The sequence below is a fragment of the Phodopus roborovskii genome, unplaced genomic scaffold (assembly GCF_943737965.1).
Source record: "Phodopus roborovskii unplaced genomic scaffold, PHOROB, whole genome shotgun sequence".
In the NCBI taxonomy this organism is placed as follows: domain Eukaryota; kingdom Metazoa; phylum Chordata; class Mammalia; order Rodentia; family Cricetidae; genus Phodopus; species Phodopus roborovskii.
The window spans coordinates 6,293,034-6,310,373 of record NW_026126558.1 but is presented as its reverse complement, the minus strand read 5'-3'; the positions used below and the strand labels follow the sequence as shown (position 1 = coordinate 6,310,373).

The 17,340-nt window shown below is 48.6% G+C and overlaps 1 protein-coding gene across 5 annotated transcripts in view; it reads left to right on the top strand.

Annotated features, from left to right (window-relative positions):
• The first annotated feature begins 840 nt into the window (after positions 1 to 840).
• Positions 841 to 17,340, top strand: part of Acsf3 (acyl-CoA synthetase family member 3) — a 41,929-nt gene continuing 25,429 nt past the window's right edge. For 3 of the 5 annotated variants that reach the window (XM_051201368.1, XM_051201365.1, XM_051201369.1), the window contains exons 1-6: positions 844 to 931; positions 5,632 to 6,321; positions 7,279 to 7,434; positions 8,592 to 8,746; positions 10,882 to 11,027; positions 13,937 to 14,046. In XM_051201368.1, coding sequence (XP_051057325.1) covers positions 5,656 to 6,321; positions 7,279 to 7,434; positions 8,592 to 8,746; positions 10,882 to 11,027; positions 13,937 to 14,046 — 1,233 coding nt within the window. In that variant the 5' untranslated portion in view covers positions 844 to 931; positions 5,632 to 5,655. Of the gene's footprint in view, positions 970 to 1,219; positions 1,356 to 5,631; positions 6,322 to 7,278; positions 7,435 to 8,591; positions 8,747 to 10,881; positions 11,028 to 13,936; positions 14,047 to 17,340 lie in introns of those variants that run through there. The other 2 variants (XM_051201366.1, XM_051201367.1) reach the window with 2 other exon arrangements.

The window sequence follows — 17,340 nt, the reverse complement described above, 5'->3', positions numbered from 1 at the left end:
CTAGCATTGCTGCCACTGACAAATGGACTTAGTATCTAGCTTTCAATGTTTTCCTTTACTGTACCCTAAAGCTGGCTGTGGTGGCACAAATCTATAACACCAGGTGGTTGAGGCAGGGGAATTACCAGGAGTTTAGTGCCAGTCTTTGCTATAGAGTGAGCCTTGCCTCAAAATAAAAAAACAAGAAAAGACCCGGCCACCATTTCTGAGTTCATGTGAGGAGGGATTCTCACACAATATGCCACAGATTTTAAAATCACCTTTAACACGAAGACTCCCAGTTGCAAACCAAGGAGCCCCTCTTCATGGACTAAGGGAGCTCATTTACATTCTGTTTGGAGAAAATGTTGTCCATAGTTGTATAACCCCTCCTGCCATCGCACCTATTAAAATGAATGTTGAGAGCTGAGGATATAGCCCAGAGTTGTTGGAGTGCATGTGTGAAGCCCTGGTTTTGATCCTTAGCACTATATAAGCTCTATGTGGTGAGGCAAGCTTGTCATTAATTAACATTCAAGGGGTAGAGGTAGTTTATCCTTGTCAACGTAGTGAGTTCAAAACCAGCTTGAGATACATATGACCTGTTTTTGTTTGTTTGTTTGCTTGCTTAAAGCTGACCCAATGCAAGCAACCCACAGTACTTGTCCTATCGGGACAAGTGATCCAGAGGTCTGGAGGCAGCTGTCAGGCACCTAAAAGACACTTTCTGGCAGTCCTGTGCAGGATTTATGAGACCAGACTCGGTATGTGAATAAGCCGGAACGTTCGAATCCGGAACCCATTATCCAGGCTATGTACAAGGGGACAGATTAGATAGACGGACACATTTCGCCTGCGGATATTTTTGGTTGTAGGACTCATTCCGGCCTGATCCACCCACCCAACTTCTCAGACTGGTGCCCCACCCCCAGTGACCCCTATCTGACCCAAGGTGAGCGCGTTGCAGAGAACAAGAAAGGGGGTGTCGAGGTGAGCTGGAGCAGATTCGGGGATAGTGGGAGCTGTTAGGCAGCTGTCATCGCGCGCGGGAAACTTCTGCTGTTTGTTAAACTCATGCCCTTCTCTCCGAGCTGAAGTCATAGCGGAGCCTCTCCCTTTGATTTGTTTGCGCGGAGCACCACGTGGGATGCAAGTTTCCAGAGGTCTAGATCAGAAAGGCAGATGGGTCCCGAAAGCAGACTGTGGCGTCGTGGGCCAGACAATTGTGCCTGCAAGGAAGGGCTGCTGGACTTGGAAGTGGGACCGGGAATTTCGCTAAAAGAGAAAGTGTTTTGATTTTCATCCTGAGAGTGAACTTGTTTGTGGCCCACCACTAAGACTTGTGGGAGGCTCCAGATGTTGCTCCGGGAACACAGGTGAGCCTGTGCTGTCCTCCAGGGAGTTAACTGTGAAACTGTGAATGCTCTAAGTGTTCTCCCAAGGCCAACGTGATTATTGTGAAACAGGTCTCCCTGCTATTCTTGAACTTGAGATGGATGTAAACATCCCTTTCCAGATGGCTTCATTTTTAAAATTTATGGACAGGGTCTCATGTATCCAAGCTGGCCTTGAACTACTATTTAGACAATAGTAACCTTGAATTTCTGAACCTCCTGCCTCCACTGTGCCCATTTTAGGCTGTGCTGGGAAACAAGGGCTTCCTGCATTAGAGGCAAACCCTTACTAATACACCCCTAGCTCCCAGATGTCTTTTAAATGGTAGTTTATTATGTAGAATGGATATAGGTTTTAATGCCTTTTTTCCTTTTGTTTTTTAATTTGTTAATGCTACTTTAAATTGTAGTTTTCACAGGTCCTAGCCCACAGGTATCACACGGCATTTCCTGGCATTCCTGGACCTAAAGGAGGTCAGAAGACCATGCACAGCCAAATGCTCTGAGTAAACAGACTTTCTTTTGCTCTGAAGAGCTGGCTCTAAGTGGATGAGCTGGCAGTTAGCTCAGCAGTGACAGGCTTATGACTGAAGACCAAAGCAGCTTCGGAAGTCTGGACTGGTCCTGTGTCCATGTATGGGAGAGCAAGGCAGTGCCTCAGAGGAGCATTGTAGAATGTACAGGAATTAAAGGTGGCCCACAATGCCATCCCAGCATGTGTACAGCTATTCATACAGGATTCAGTTTGCCGTTACTCTCTGCCATCCTCCCTGACGTATCACCTAAGTGTCACTGTATCCTCCTCATGGTGGTCACTGTTCTTCCTGGTGTGGGCAACCCCTGACAGAATGAGGGCCCACAGGGACTGTAACTGAGTCTGTTCCACAAGGAGCCATGCATGGTGTCTGTGCATGGTAGGAATGTTGGCAATCTTCAGGGCTCAGGACTCTGCCCCAGAGGGCAGTGGGGTTTCCTTTAGCTGTGTTATAAGTAGGGTCCAGGCAGAGGTCCTGCAGCTATATCACCAACTCTGCCTGCTCTGGATATTGTGGCCGCCCTGCTGTGTTGCTTATGCCTGGTTAGCCATGTTGACTTGACCCTGCCACCTCACAGCATATGGTGGTGTCAAAAGGAGGGTACACAGACATTAGTGGAGGCCAGCACCCTATTGGACATGCATATTTGAATGTCTGTGCTTGATCTCCTTAGACTTTTTCTGAGGACTATTGGTTAGTTTCAGTTTAACTAATTACCACTTGTGTGAGCATCCTATATACATATCTTTTTGTGTCCCTAAGGTCATAGTTGTAATGCAACATGAGGGAAACAGGGTTTCAACTATTTGTGCTACTGCTGAGAGGGATTCTCTTTCATAACTCAAGCTCTTAGCCTCTCTAGAACTAGAAGCCACTATCAGGACTGCTCTCTCATGGCCTTGTGTGTTGTTTGAACCCAGCCCTCAGGGTTCCTTTGTACAGCTTCCTGATGCTGGGTGAAGGGAAGGCTGTGGTATAGTGTTGTGTTGGATGCTTCCGGTGTCTCTCACATAGCAGGTCTTATGCTTGAGTTTTTCTATGTTCTGTTCCCTTGTGCAGAGACAATAGATGAATACCAAATGTCTTGTCCTTTGCCTTCATTCACTCTTCCCTAGAGCATTCTGAGACACCTCACCCTCTAACCCACTGGAATCCGGCCACAAGACTTTATTTCTGAAATGCCACACAGCAGGTCTTCTCTTTGAGTTTCTCTTGGTGTTGCCATCTCTAGCAGTAAAACAAATAGAGGAGAACTTGGAACTTGTTGGAGTGAGAATTAAAGCACCCTAATTTACTTTATGTTCCCTGACTTGTAGAAGCCCTCGTGGCTGTCAGCTTTCTTGGCTTCTCTTGCCTAGTCTTGCTGTTTCTTGCATTTGTCAGTTTCTTTGAAGAGGAAGAAATCCAGAGTGTGAACAGACCAGGACCTGTGAGCTCTTGTGGAGTGGTGCTGGGAGCAGCTGTGGGACCCTGACTGCTTCATCTAGACCTCATGTGGTCTCCAGGAGCCAATGTGTTTGAGAACTGACATGTGCAGAACCAGTGTGCATAGAGCCTACAAGCAGCCATGAGCTAAACTTGTGCACACAGAAGTAAGGTGGAGTTTTCCTGCTGTCTTGACCAGAGTGCCTAGCTAGAGAGAAGCCAGCCAACCCCAGCAAGGAGGCAGGGAAACAGCATCATATCCAAAGACCTTGAGCACAGAAAAAAAAAAATTTAGTTCTCGGAATATTTATTGATGTAGAATTTGTTTTGTTAGATAACTGTCTAAGTATTGCAAATAGTCTGTGTTTAAGAGAACAAAGCTGTCCTGATGTGGTGGCAACACACTCTTAATCTCAGCACTCTGGAGCAGAGGCAGGCAGATCTCTGCATTTGAGGCTAGCCTGGTCTACTGATAGAGTTCCAGGACAGCCAGGGCTATATAGTGAAACCCTGTCTAAAAAAAAAAAAAAAAAAAAAAAAAAAAAAAAAAGGCAAAGCTGCTGTTAGTATCAGTAGCAGGTAATGATGACTTGCCCTGGCAGGTTAATGAAAGAGAAAAGTTGTCAAAGAGAGCATGCTGATGGAGAGAGACCTCACAGAGAGCATGCTACTTGCGGTAATGTTGTGAGATGTGGAGAGAGCTGAAGGGAGGTGAGACAAGATATGGTCATTCTTGCCTTTGTCCTTCTAGGATAGTTCAAGGCTCCCAGCTTTCACCCTAGAGAAGGCCAGCTGTTGTGTCCATGGGGGAATGTTAGACACGTGGCCTGGGATGGTGGCAGAGGTTGCCTCAGCAGGTGCCTTTATTGATCTCTAGCATTGAGTGATGTCTGACATCCCAGTGTTTAGTGCCTCTGTAAGAACAGGTAGTAAGTAGTACCTTCAGCTTGCCATAACCTCTGCACTGAGTCACTTCTCCAGCTCAGTTGCACCTCCAAAGCATGTGTGGTCTCTTGTCTAATAACTGGTTGGAGAGGCCGGCTGCTCTGACGAAAGCCATAAGAGATTGCTGGGTAGATATGGGAGAAGCCAGAGGGCCTTAGTGGAGAATGGTTTATTCTATCTGCTGGAGGCCAGATGGACTGGGGATGGGGCTGTCTTCTCGCAGCCAGACGACATATGACATGAGGGTTTTAAACCAGAGGAATTAATGTTGCTCGCTAGCACTGGGGAGCAGATCCAGAATATTGGGTGGCCTCTGGACCTGTTAGATGCCATATGCAGAGCCAGTGTGGAAGTATGGTGGTTGCCTGTGTTACAATTTAGTTGTTGTATTTGAGGAGACAGATTGAAGAGTTATCTTTCAATCTGGGGGGTGCAGGTGGCAAACTGATGCTCCCTAGCCTAGTGACCTTGCCTTCCATAAGCCCTGCTGGGTTGTAGTTCCTGAATGACTCCTCTTGGGACATGCTGGAGAGAACAGCTCTTTATCTTTCCTAAGCAGGCTGTGTCTTAATGTGACCTGGGAGTGGCAAGGGAGTTTACCAGGCTTGTTCTTTTGGGCCACCAACCAGCTCTCCAATCATGACACAGAGACTTCTTATTAGTTAAAAATGCTTGGCCTTATCTCAGCTCTTATTTTTATCTGTTTCTCTTTTTTCCCCGTATTTATTTTGCCTCAGGTATTTTTACCTTTCTTTCTGAATATCCTACTTTCCGGCTTCTCTTGTCTGGCTGGTTGGTAGCTGCCTGGCTTCTGGCCCTGGGTGTGTCCCTTTCTTTCTTTTATTAGACCAATCAGGTGTCCTGGGCAGATAAGGTGAAACACATCTTTACATAATTAAACAAATGCAGCAGAAACAAATGTAACACACTTTTACACAGTTAAGTAATATTTTCCTCTCATAAACAAATGTAACACATCTCACATAATTAAGTATTCCACAAGGTTGACTTTTGAGTCCCTGTGATACCTGCTTCTACTGACTAGTGATTTTCCAGGCTCAGAATTCCAAACTCTGTTATTCAAGATTTACCTTGAGTATATGTTATTGGGTTTCCCTAACTTAAAACTTTTGGGGAATTTGCATGTTTTTGAAATCTTTAAAGAAACTAAATAAAAAGCTTTGATACTAGACACTTTCTAAAGATGTTGTATGACTGAGAGTGTTAGCCTCTGTTTAGGGTATGCTATGTTAAGGGCTGCTGCTGCCTCTTGGGGTGTTTGGACGGTGTACTCTAAACCTTGCTGTGGGCAGGCAAACACTGTCATCTCATTGCACTCTCATCTTCCCCAGCCCAGCCAGTGGTTTGTTGGTGTGATGCCACCCCACTCGACACTACCCTTCAGGCGTCTCATCTGGTCCTTGGCCTCCAGCCAGCTGGTTCCCAGAAGACCCAGAGGACATAACCTCCTGCATACAGCTCCAGAGGCCCGCACAGATGGGATTGCCCCAGTGTTCATCCGCGCCCTGACCTTTGGGGACAGGATTGCCCTTATTGACAAACATGGCCGTCATACCTACAGGGACCTTTATACCCGAAGCCTTTGCCTGGCCCAGGAGATCTGCAGGCTTCGGGGCTGTAAGGTTGGGGACCTCCAAGAGGAGAGGATTTCCTTCCTGTGCTCCAATGACGTCTCCTATGTTGTAGCCCAGTGGGCGTCCTGGATGAGTGGTGGTGTTGCTGTCCCGCTCTACTGGAAGCACCCTGAGGCTCAGCTGGAGTATTTCATACAGGACTCCCGGAGCTCTGTGGTCATGGTTGGCCAGGAGTACTTGGAGCGGCTAAGTCCAGTGGCCCAGAGGCTGGGAGTCCCTCTTCTGCCCCTCACACCTGCCATCTACCATGGAGCAGCAGAGCAGCCCATAGAGCAGCTGCTTCAAGAGAGGGAATGGCGTGACCGGGGTGCTATGATCTTCTACACCAGTGGAACCACAGGGAGGCCCAAGGGTGCACTGAGCACCCACCGTAACCTAACAGCTGTGGTGAGTACTGGGTAGCCTCTGTTTCTTCCCCCCCAGCCCAGCCTCATTTATGGTCATCTCTGTAGGGTTCCGAGATGCTTTGCTGAATAACCACAAAGTCTATAGTTGCATAGTCAGGCTCTGTGATTCCGTTGGGATTTGTAAGAGCATCCTAGGGCTCCTACATTGTGAATTACCTTTGTATTCGGTCACTCCCAGGACCACCTTGGCAAAACCCATCTGTCACTCACTCTGTGACTGACTCAGCTCACTTTCTAAATAGTATGGTATATACAGTGAAGTCTCCTGTACACCTACACACAGAGGAAGGCAGGAAGTGAATTCCCAGGTTCCTTGGCACATGGCATGTGGTTCAGGCCATCAGGCACACAGGTGTGATAGGCTGTATGCAGCATCATTTCTGGAGGAGACACTCAGCTTTGAGACCATCTCCTCCCCTAGTAGAGACACAGGCTGTGGTGGATCCAGGAAACACAAAGGAGCCTGACCCACATGGCTTCTTATGAGAGCTGAGGATATGCCTGGGAATCTGTCTAGTGAGTTCTATTACAGCTGAGTTGGTGACCATGGTGCAGGGACCACAAACAGCCCAGCACTGGTAGGCAGCTATGCTAGGCTGGTCCAAATTCAAACTTCAACTCTACTGCAGTGTGTCCTTTGCAGGGGACCATGCTGTGGGCAGCAGTGCCAGTCTAACTCTGCCTCCCACAGTATTTGCAGAGCCTGTTTCTAGGCCTTCTGAGGTCTCTGCAGTCCCCAGTTACATGTCTGTGTGCCCCTTCGGCCAGTAGGGGAAGAACTCAGTTACTTCCCTTCTTCAGGAGCCACTAAAAGGAAGGCATGAAGAACTGTCTTTATTCTCCCTTCTCCTTTTCAGGATCCCCTGGACCACTTGTCTACCAATGCCATGCCCACACCCTCTGATCCCTGTTCTTAGGCAGTGCTGTTTCCCCACAGGTGACTGGACTGGTCCACGCATGGGCATGGACAAAGAATGATGTGATCCTTCATGTCCTCCCATTGCACCATGTCCATGGTGCGGTCAACAAGCTGCTCTGTCCACTTTGGGTAGGAGCCACCTGTGTGATGCTGCCTGAGTTCAATGCTCAGGAGGTAAGTCAGAACCCAGGGCTCTTGGCAAGCCCAGAGAATTTCTGTATACCCCGTGACTAGTGACTACAAGCTGGAGGGTTAAAACAGCATACATTTATTTTCCTAGCTGCCTGGAGGGCAGTGTCTAAAAATGAGTCTAGTAGAGTCAAAATTAAGGTGTTGGAGGAGGTTCCATGGAGGTCGCGCATCTTGCTTTTTATGGCTTCTAGAGGCGCCTGCTCGTGGGTCTGAGGCTGTGTCTCCCCATTCAATGCAACCAACTCTAGTAGTCATCTCTCCTTTGTATCCTCTAATTAATGTGCACATTTAATCACGGTCATTTCCCTGTGTTTAGACCCTCAGGGAACAGGATATGAGAAGTAGCCTGTCCTCTGTTACATCTTCTCAGGTCCCTCTGCAGAGGAACCTTCTGGAGGACGCACTGAAATCACTGTATCCCCTACCCATTTCCAGCAGACAGGAAGCAGAGACATGGTGTTGGCCTTAGGGAGGGGAGAAGACAGTAGGACCAGCATCACTGAGTGTGTGACATCACCTATGCAGGGGAGTGTCTCCAGAGAAGCAGCTCAGGACGTTGTGTGTGAGCAGGCTGGGCTCACACAGTTGGTTACTTCCTCTCTGGGAACTGGAAGGAACAGGTTTTGCACCTTTGTTCCTTCCATCTTTGTTCTGGCTCTTTGGACATTTGCCTGTCAATGTAAGATACCAGAACCTCTGGTCAGTCTCTGCAAGGTGAAGATTGTTGGGAATTGGAGGGCTGTGTGAGGACTGCCTTTTGACAGTCTGGAATTTTTAATCTACTCTTTCCTTGCCTTTGATGACAACGTGATACTCTACAGTCCTGTCCTGCATGCCTCATACTAAACATATTGAAATAAAAATACAACTGGTAGGAAATTTAAATGATTTTATATGAAATATTATTAGAAGTTTATTATAGGTTAAAAACGCAAAGTTCACATGAAGCTGTTTGGATACAACAGCAACCTGCCTGTGTCAAGCACTGCCCACACTCCCAAGGCTGCCCCATGGCGCGGCTGCAGTTGAGGAAACACTCCCATCAGTAGAAGAGACCTGGAATGGAGGCAGCAGGCAGCATGTGGCTGGCAGCTGTGCCATCTTCTAACTGCTGAATGCTGCTTCCTACCTCCCTCTAGGTTTGGGAAAAGTTCTTGAGTTCGGAAGCTCCACGGGTTAATGTGTTTATGGCAGTGCCCACGATCTATAGCAAACTGCTGGATTACTATGACAAGCATTTCACACAGCCCCGAGTCCAGGATTTTGTGCGTGCTGTTTGTGAAGAAAAGATTAGGTGAGTGGAAAGAGCCCACATTCGCTCCCAGGAACCTTAGTGGTCAGCAGGCATAACTCATTCTCAGTGTCTGCTCAGTTCTCTCCCTTTAAATGATGGCTCTGTGCATCTGCTAGTCTCTTATACATCTGTGTTCTGTCCTCTACCTGGAATTCTCTCTCTCTCTCTCTCAGTCTCACCTACACCCACATGACTGCCTACCCCTGGTACCTCTGTCTCTCACATTTCTGTCTGCTTCTCTGCCTGAGGAAGGCTGAGGACTGAAGCAGCCTCTACTCTGGTCCACGCTGACTTGGCTCTCTAAGACTTCCCCTTACTCTGCATCTGCTGCTGACTGTCCTTCTGTCTCCTCCCCCAGCTTCTGGACAGACATTTCTCACAGCCATGAGCTGAGGCCTGTGGCCTATTCAGTGGCATGAAGTTTGCCCTTCTCCTGTGAACTTGTGGCTATCATTTCTTTTCCCAAATCCATGTTGAAATGTGATTTGCTAACTAGAAGTGATCATAATGTTGTGGACTATTTAACTATGTAAAGATGTGTTGTTTTTATTTATGCTGCATTTGTTTAATTATGTAAAGATGTGTTGCTGTTTCACCTTGCCTGACTAAAGCATCTGATTGGTCTAATAAAAAAGTTGAATGACCAGTAGTTAGGCGGTAGAGGGATAGGTGGGATTGGTGGGCAGAGAGAATAAGTAAGTAGGAAGAGGAATCTAGGAAAGAAGAAGAGGAGGAGGAGAGGAGAAAGACAGAGACTGGGGGGAGGGAATGGGACTGAACTGGACTGGATGCGGCAGGACACCTAGGGATGGATGGACAGACACAGACAGACAGACACAGAGCAAGCAGTGAAAGTAAGGCAGAATGAAAGAAAGGTAAAAAGCCCTGAGGCAACATGTAGATGAAGTGAAACCAGTTAATTTAAGTTACAAGAGCTGGTGGAACAAGCATAAGATAAGGAAGGCCAAGCATTCATAATTAATAATAAGTCTCCATGTCATGATTTGGGAGCTGGTTGGTGGCCCAAAAGAAAGCCTGCTACATCGTATGACTTACTTGATCATCACACATGGACCAGATTCATGTTTCCAGCAGGTGTGGGTAGGGTGCTTCTCCTCTTCTGCCAGAGGAACGGGTGTGGTACATGGGAAGGGACTGAAGCCGACTGACAGGGTTGCAGGGACAACTTTGATTTAAAACTCCAAGCAGATTCACAGCCACTGTGCATGCCACACATCTGGGCTCAGGAAGCAGTGCCTTGTATCCCTGAGAGACTTCTGGATTATCCGAGACAAATGTGGTAGCATTACATTTTTGCTATCTGCCATTCTTATGCTCCTTTTCCAAAAGGAAATCAGAGCCCTGTTTCAAATGGTGCTGCTGGCTGCCTCTCTGGGCCCCCACCCAGGCTTGTCATCTGAAGCACTCTGGGGCATTCAGGGCTCAGGAGCTGGAGCTGGGGAAGGATCAGTAGATCCCACCAAACCCAAAGAAGCACAGGCACAGCTGCTGTCTCTGAATTACAGAGTCCTCAGCAGACATAAAGAGATGCTGTGGCTCTTGTTGGCCATACACCTCCGAGAATGGGGCTGGTTCCCGCTTCAGCTTAGATGACACACAAAGGACCTTCCTTTCTGCGAGTGGCATGCCTTGGGATTGTAGCAGAGAGCAGGGCAGGGACGCTTGAACACTATCCCCCCATCACAGCCATCCTCACCTCTAGTTGCTAGTCCCCTTGTGTGTCTTCTGTCTTCAGCAGCTCTGCTCACACAGCATCTGCCTCCTCCTACAGGTGTTGGGGTCCTTCCTCCATGAGGCATGCAGCCCCGTCACCACCATCCTGTCGTGGTCACTGGTGTTTAGGACTGTTGGTGAGCAGCATCCTAATTATTTGTGTTACCACCAAAGATGCTGCTTTAGCTAACATCCCTTTGAAAGGCATGCTCACATTTACATAAACACACTGAAAGAAATCTTTTTAAAAAATCAGTTTTAGCCCCAACCCAATTTGTCATGACTTAGACCTAAGATGGAAGAGAAATTGTTCCATGCACAGAACAGTGCACTCATAGAGGAGTGTGCTGTTGGCTGACCCCCATCAGAGCTAAGTAAGCCCCTGTGGTTATGCTGCCTAGGCTGATGGTGTCAGGCTCTGCTGCCCTGCCTGTCCCCCTGCTGGAGAAGTGGAAGAACGCCACAGGCCACACATTACTGGAGCGCTATGGAATGACGGAGATTGGCATGGCCCTTTCCAACCCCCTGACGGAGGCTCGCCGGCCAGGTACCAGCTGCCCCACAGCTGTTGTCCCTCCATTTCCCAGTGCCCTACGTGTGGCTCCTGGTCCACCTGCACTTAGATAAGAGGGACACAGAGGAAACTGCCCTCTGCAGCAGACTACAGGGCCAGAAGCATCTTCTCAAGGTGACAGCCACCCTCTCCACTTGTCCCTTTTCTATTAAGTAGTGGCAGGGGAGGGGGAGACCACAGGGTGCTTCATTCCAGCCCTGCTGAATCATTTGGAGAAGAACAGGATCCCATGCTTGAGAGAGTGGCAAGTGCCCATGGAAAGAGCCCAGCCCCCAGGGCACAGCCCCTGGCCTGCCAATACCTTCTCCACCCTCAGGCAGTAGCTGCAGTCCTGAGTTCCCATCCTGAGGTTTTGCTTTTCAGTGCAGTGTGTTCGTGTGTCAGTGTGCATTTCACCAGCACAGTTCATTGCCCTCTCAGTGCCCAAAATGTAGAGCTGCCCCTACAGGGAACCCGGCAATCATCATAAGCTCCTTTCTGGGCTGAGCGATGATGCTGTTGTGAGCACCATGTACAGGTTTTCTGTGTGAGCATGTGCCTGTGTCACACAATGCACACTTGGGTGTGGGCTTATGGTTTGTTTATTTTTTTTTAATTGCTGCCATGTGACTGGTACTGTCAGCGTTTTTCATGTTCATTATTTCCACTCATGAGTCCTGAAGCCAGGTGATTCCAGCAGTGACCTTCTCAAAAGCACCCTGATTCTTCTTCCTTTGTCTTTCTGTGCCATACTCCAGGGGTTGAGAGCGGGCTGGGAATTGGGCAGAGATCTCTGGCCAGGCAGGAAATGGCAGGGGCCAGGGCCGAAACAGGCAGGGCTATGCTAAGCAAGAGGCAAAAGTGCTTGTGGCATCTGAAGCAAAATGGTGTAACTTGAGAGCAGTGAGCCCCCCCAACTGTCCAGGAGAACAGGTGTCAGGGTACCCAGACAGCAGGCTCTCCTGTGGGAACTGGCCCAGTAGAGTACAGGGTTGGGCTTGTTGTGCAAAGGCAGCACGAGCAATAGGAATTATGTATCAAACCCCGGCTACCACTGTCAGCTCTCTGGCCATTCAGCCAGTCTGCCTCATGCCTGCAGTGACCGTCACATACCAACACCATGTCTGCTCAGCTCTTTCCACCATGGCCATGCTGCTGGCAGAAAGAAAATGGAAGGTGGATCCCAGCCTAGAGGAGCATCTTGGATCTGTCCCCTTCCTCCTGTCATCCTTATTAGTGACTGTGATGGCCCTGTCTGGGGAGCTGCTCTTCTCCTGAGTCTTTAGAATGAAGAACTGATCAGAACTTGAGTAGTGTGGGTTTTTCAGCCCAAGAATTCCAAGTCCAGCTATAAACTAGAGCTGTGCCCTGAGTGAAGGACCAGCAGCACGAGGTTTGATCGCCTTTTTTCTCTGGGAACACCATGAAGTATAGATTATATGACTGTGTAGAGTGTGTATGAAAAAGTCACACAGCAGAAATTTGTGTATATCTTCTTACTTTACACTATCACAGGCAAGGGAACAAAGCTGCCCAAAGTCACTTGGCTTGGGAACAGACTCACACCTTCTAGACTACCAAGCTGTGGCGAGCACAGTGGTCTAACAGAGTCCAGATTTGGAGATGGTTTGAGTGATCGACAGTTATGATGACAGCAAATGCCAGAGTGAAGAGTGAGGCCAAGGCAGGAAGGAATAAGCAAGAGACACCATAGGATGGTCCATGAAGCCATGGAGATTATTCACATGTGGCCATGGGGAACTATTGCATAAGGCAATGACAATCATTTATACTAGGCCATAGGGACTATTTCTACAGAGCCTTGGGGACTATTTGCATGAGGCTATGGGGAATCATTCATACAGGGCCATGGGGTCCATTGGTGTGAGCGATTTGGGACCATTCTCATTAAGCTATAAGGATGATTTACATAAGGCTATGGGGGACAGCTATATGAGATATGTAGGAACCGTTCCACCCTACAGATATTAAAGTGTAAGGCAGAAGCCCAGGTGAACTGAAAGGAACCTGAGGGCCCTGTCTGCCCTTGTCTTTGCTGACTTCCTGTTGACTTAGTAACAAGATCTATAGATGCTAAAGTCAAAGATCACTGGGCAGAAATTCTAGAGTTCTGAATTACTGACTGTATCCCCCATTTGGGCCCATAGCCCATAGACTGAGTGTGGGGCCTGGAGACAGTTGCTCCTCTCTAGAAGAGCCATATGCTCTGTGGCTTGAAGAAGCAAACGATGGCCTCCTTATCACACCCTTGGCTCAGCCCTCACTGCCACAGGACGCTGAAGCCCTGGCTTCTGGGCTATTGTTCTGTTTTGGCCAGAGGATTTGAACTTGTGTCCAAGCTCTTGTTTCCTTCACACTGTAGCTCCCAGGAGTTCTCTGATGGTAGAGCCTCAAGGCCTTATTTCTATGGTGGGCAGGGGACATAGTCAGACCTGAATAAGAGCCCAGCCGTGTGCTAGCCTATACTCCTCTGGTCTTCTCTGGTGGCTGTAAGGAAAAAAAAAAAAAAAAAAAAAAAAATATATATATATATATATATATATATATATATATATATATATATATATTTGGGGCTGAGATCAGAGGCACTAAGAACTACAGGGCACAGCTCCAGCATTAACAGGGTTCTAAGACCTTGTCAATGGATTCACTTCTCAGGACCCAGGCATGCAAAGATGCAGTATGTCCTCACACCCGCAGAGTTGGAGGCCAAAGGACAGTTCGTTGTCTAGTGAGAGCAGTTTGCCACATCTTTTCCTGCAGTCACAGAGCACGTGGTCTACTCTTGACAGTGATCCGAGTGTCCCACATACATGAGGAAGCATATCACAAACCGAAGAGTTCAGCTATCCAGTTCCCACCTTCCTTCCCATTTTTTACAGGTTCTGTGGGGACCCCACTGCCAGGAGTGGAAGTACGCATTATCTCAGAAAACCCGCAGAAGGGCTCTCCCTACATCATCCATGCAGAGGGAAACGAGAGGGAAACAAAGGTGAGGTCATCTTCTGGAGGGTTTTTCCCCCCACTGCTGGGGGGGGCAGCCTTGGACAGAAGAGATGCTGAAGGATGTGACTGGGTTTATATGCTAATGTCTCTGGGCTCCACCCATGAGGGTTTTCAGTACCCTCCCGGTACAGCACAAGGGAGCTCAGCCTGGGTGTGCCTTGCTCCTGTTTGCCGATTCCAGCTCCTCCCTTAGCTCTGTCACTGGGGGACATGCGGAGGAGGTCATGTGATTTCACAAAGGAGAAGTTTGAGACAGCACAGCAGTAATCCTCACAGACTGGCCTGGTACCATCCGGAGTCATGTGTGCTGAGGTAGTGCTTCAGCTTCAAGAGGGTAGTTCTAGCTTCATACATGACTCTTAGCAAGCTGGACAAAGAGGAGGGTGCTGTCTTTCATTGAAGAGTTTAAGAGCTAAGAACTGGGGCTTCAGAGATGGATCAGTGGTTAGAGCACTCACATGGCAGCTCACAACTGTCTGTAATTCCAGTTCCAGGAGAACCCTCACACAGATATACATGCAGGCAAAACACCAATGCACATAAAATAAAAATAAATAAAAAAAATTTTTTTAAGAAGAGCTAAGAGCTGTTGATCACAAGGAACCTCAGCCATAGAGAAGTTTAGGGTTCACAGGAAATGGGATTTTGACCCAAAAGGAAATTATTACTGGCTGGGATCCGTGCAGCTGATGCTGTCACCCTGGGAAAGGTGAATGGGCAAGGAGTCTTGTGTCTTTATCCACCATGCTGGTAGGCCTTCCAGCACTCCCTGGAGTCCACCCCTACAGAGGTAGCTGTTCCGGTCTTTGTGGGCCTGTCCTTACTGACATTAGCCTCTGCCAAGGAGGAAATGGTTGCAGGTGCTCCTGAGAGCAAGCAAGTGGGACATGGTGGCTCTGAGCTTAAGGCTGTGAAAAAGCAGCAATATCGTGAAATGTTCTTTTGTCCCAGGAATACTTCTCACCCCTTCTCTGGTGGGTGGGGGTCAGCAGTCTCTTGGCTGCCCTGGTTCTGTTCTCTGGACTTTTCCTTCTGTGGTTAGCCTTCTCTGAAGATCACCCTCTGCCACCCTACATGTTGAAATGTCTGTAATCACCTAACTTTACCTGGTTCTTGGGCCCGTGCCCTGCCTGCTCCACCCTCAGCTGGATAACAGTGCAAATTCATGCCATCTGCCTGCTCCAGGCTTGACCAATCCCAGGCCTCTGCATTGATGGATTCCGACAGGGAGGGTGGATGGGAGGCTGACGGCTTCATCACAGCCACTCTTCTCACTCAGGTGTCCCTAAACAGCCTCAGGAATGACTGCTCTTCAAAAAATGGCAGAATCGTTGTCTAGGGCAGGGTAGATGGGGCAGGACAGCTGTGTGAGGTTGAGATGTAGCTGCCTCGCACCTCCACAGCAAGCTGCTGCTCACCTGGCCACTGTGGCCCACATTTCTTCAGCTGGTCCTGCCTTCACAGAGCTTCCCTGAGACACATTTAACATTAAAAGGATCGATCGGCAGCTAGCTTAGGACAGCTACCTCAGGGCTCCAGGGATGGGGTTGGGGGTGGCTCAGATACACTCTGAGCAGTAAGAGGGATGCATGCCAGTATAGGGTTAGCATGGGGTAAGATTTATAGCAGCTGCTCTGGAGTCTGTTCAGCTCAGCCCCAAAGCAAGCTTGGACCCTCACTCCCTAGAGATCACCAGCCAGAGGCCTGTCTCTGGATTGAGACTGAGATGCCCTGAGATTCCACCAGATGGCAGGCAAAGTGGATGCTGCCTGGGCCAAGATAGCCTACCCCTCTCCTGCAGTGTTGTAGCAAAGGACACTGGCTCACTCTGGCACTCAGTATTTTATCCCAGCTGGACAGAGGGGCCAGCTGCACTCCAGTGCCTAGAGTTGCCCTTGTGTGGGGGCAATCAGAATTGACTCAGGGAGCAACGTTGATGACTTTAACCTGTTGGTGGAGTCATTTATGGCTTCTCCCTCACGTCAGATCCAGTCTTGGTCAGGTTTGCTTTTGGCGGTCATGAAAAGATAGTTCTCAAGACTTGAGAACTAAGTCCGGCAGGCTCTCATGCCTGAAGGGAGAAGCAAAGCCACACACCTGTGGTATCTGTTAGTGAATCGAAAGCGCCCACACAAAGAAATGAGCAGGTGTGGACAGGAGGGTGCTGTGTCGAGATCAGACCTCCACGCCTAGGCCTAGAGTGTACGGCTCCTTCCACGGCCACAGCCCACCTCCCCTGGGGAGTCCCGCTTGGTCCCAGTGTTGTCAGTTTTGAGTCTGTTATCACCTTGCTGATGGCTAACTGCCTTTGACAGACATCCTACTCCATCATCAGGGAAACTGGTTTCCTAGCTAGAGATGGTGTCTGTGGTATGGAAGCGGGGGAGAGACTGTCGTTCTGTCCTTGCATGTGTGTGTACATACGTAGTGTATGGTACACAGACACTCTCCGAATTTTGACCTGAGTTCATAGATTATTTTTTTTTCTCATACCTGTAAGTCCTAAAACATTTATCTGTGAGACTTCCAGGATATGACTCTAATGTTGGGGTTTCCTCCTCCTAATAAAAAGCCCACATGTAGTTGGTGATTGTTAGTGCTGCTATGCCCACTGTCCATATGTTTGGCATGGGGACATGCATCTGGGGCTGCTGGTGGTAGCCTGAGAATGCCAGCTCCACGGGTGGAACTTCCTGTGGACACAGCCCATTGCCCTCTAGAAGGTACTTTCTACCTTTGTGCAGGGCTACAGCAGGCATCTGTGCATACAGACCTCTGTGCTCACCCTCCAGCATGTGTGGCCTCATCCAGATGCTGCCTTTACTGGGTATTGATGTCCCTCTGGGCCTCTCTGGCCCTGCATTCCATCTCACTGAGCCAACTGTAGCTACTGTGATAAGAGACGATCTCCTCTTGGCATGAGCCCTCGTGAGCATGCTGCATGCTGTTGTATGTCTCACTCTGAGCAGTCTAAAGACGGAATGCTGTTCCTTTGCATGTGTGCCAACATGTGGCATTTTGACAAAATCAGAGTCTCTGACTTAAGTTTATGGCTTTGGGCTTGGGTGGAGCTTGGCAGTAGAAGACTTGCCTGATATGCATAGGCCCTCAGTTCCATTTGTAGTTACATAAACAACTACAGCCTGGGACTTACTTATGTGAAGACCTCAAAAACTCTTCACACCCTGCCTTGGTTAGGAAAGATTACCTGATCAGATCACATGGGTAGGGGTAAAAAAAAAAAAAAAAAAAGAAACCCTCATCTTGTCCCAGTTCATCT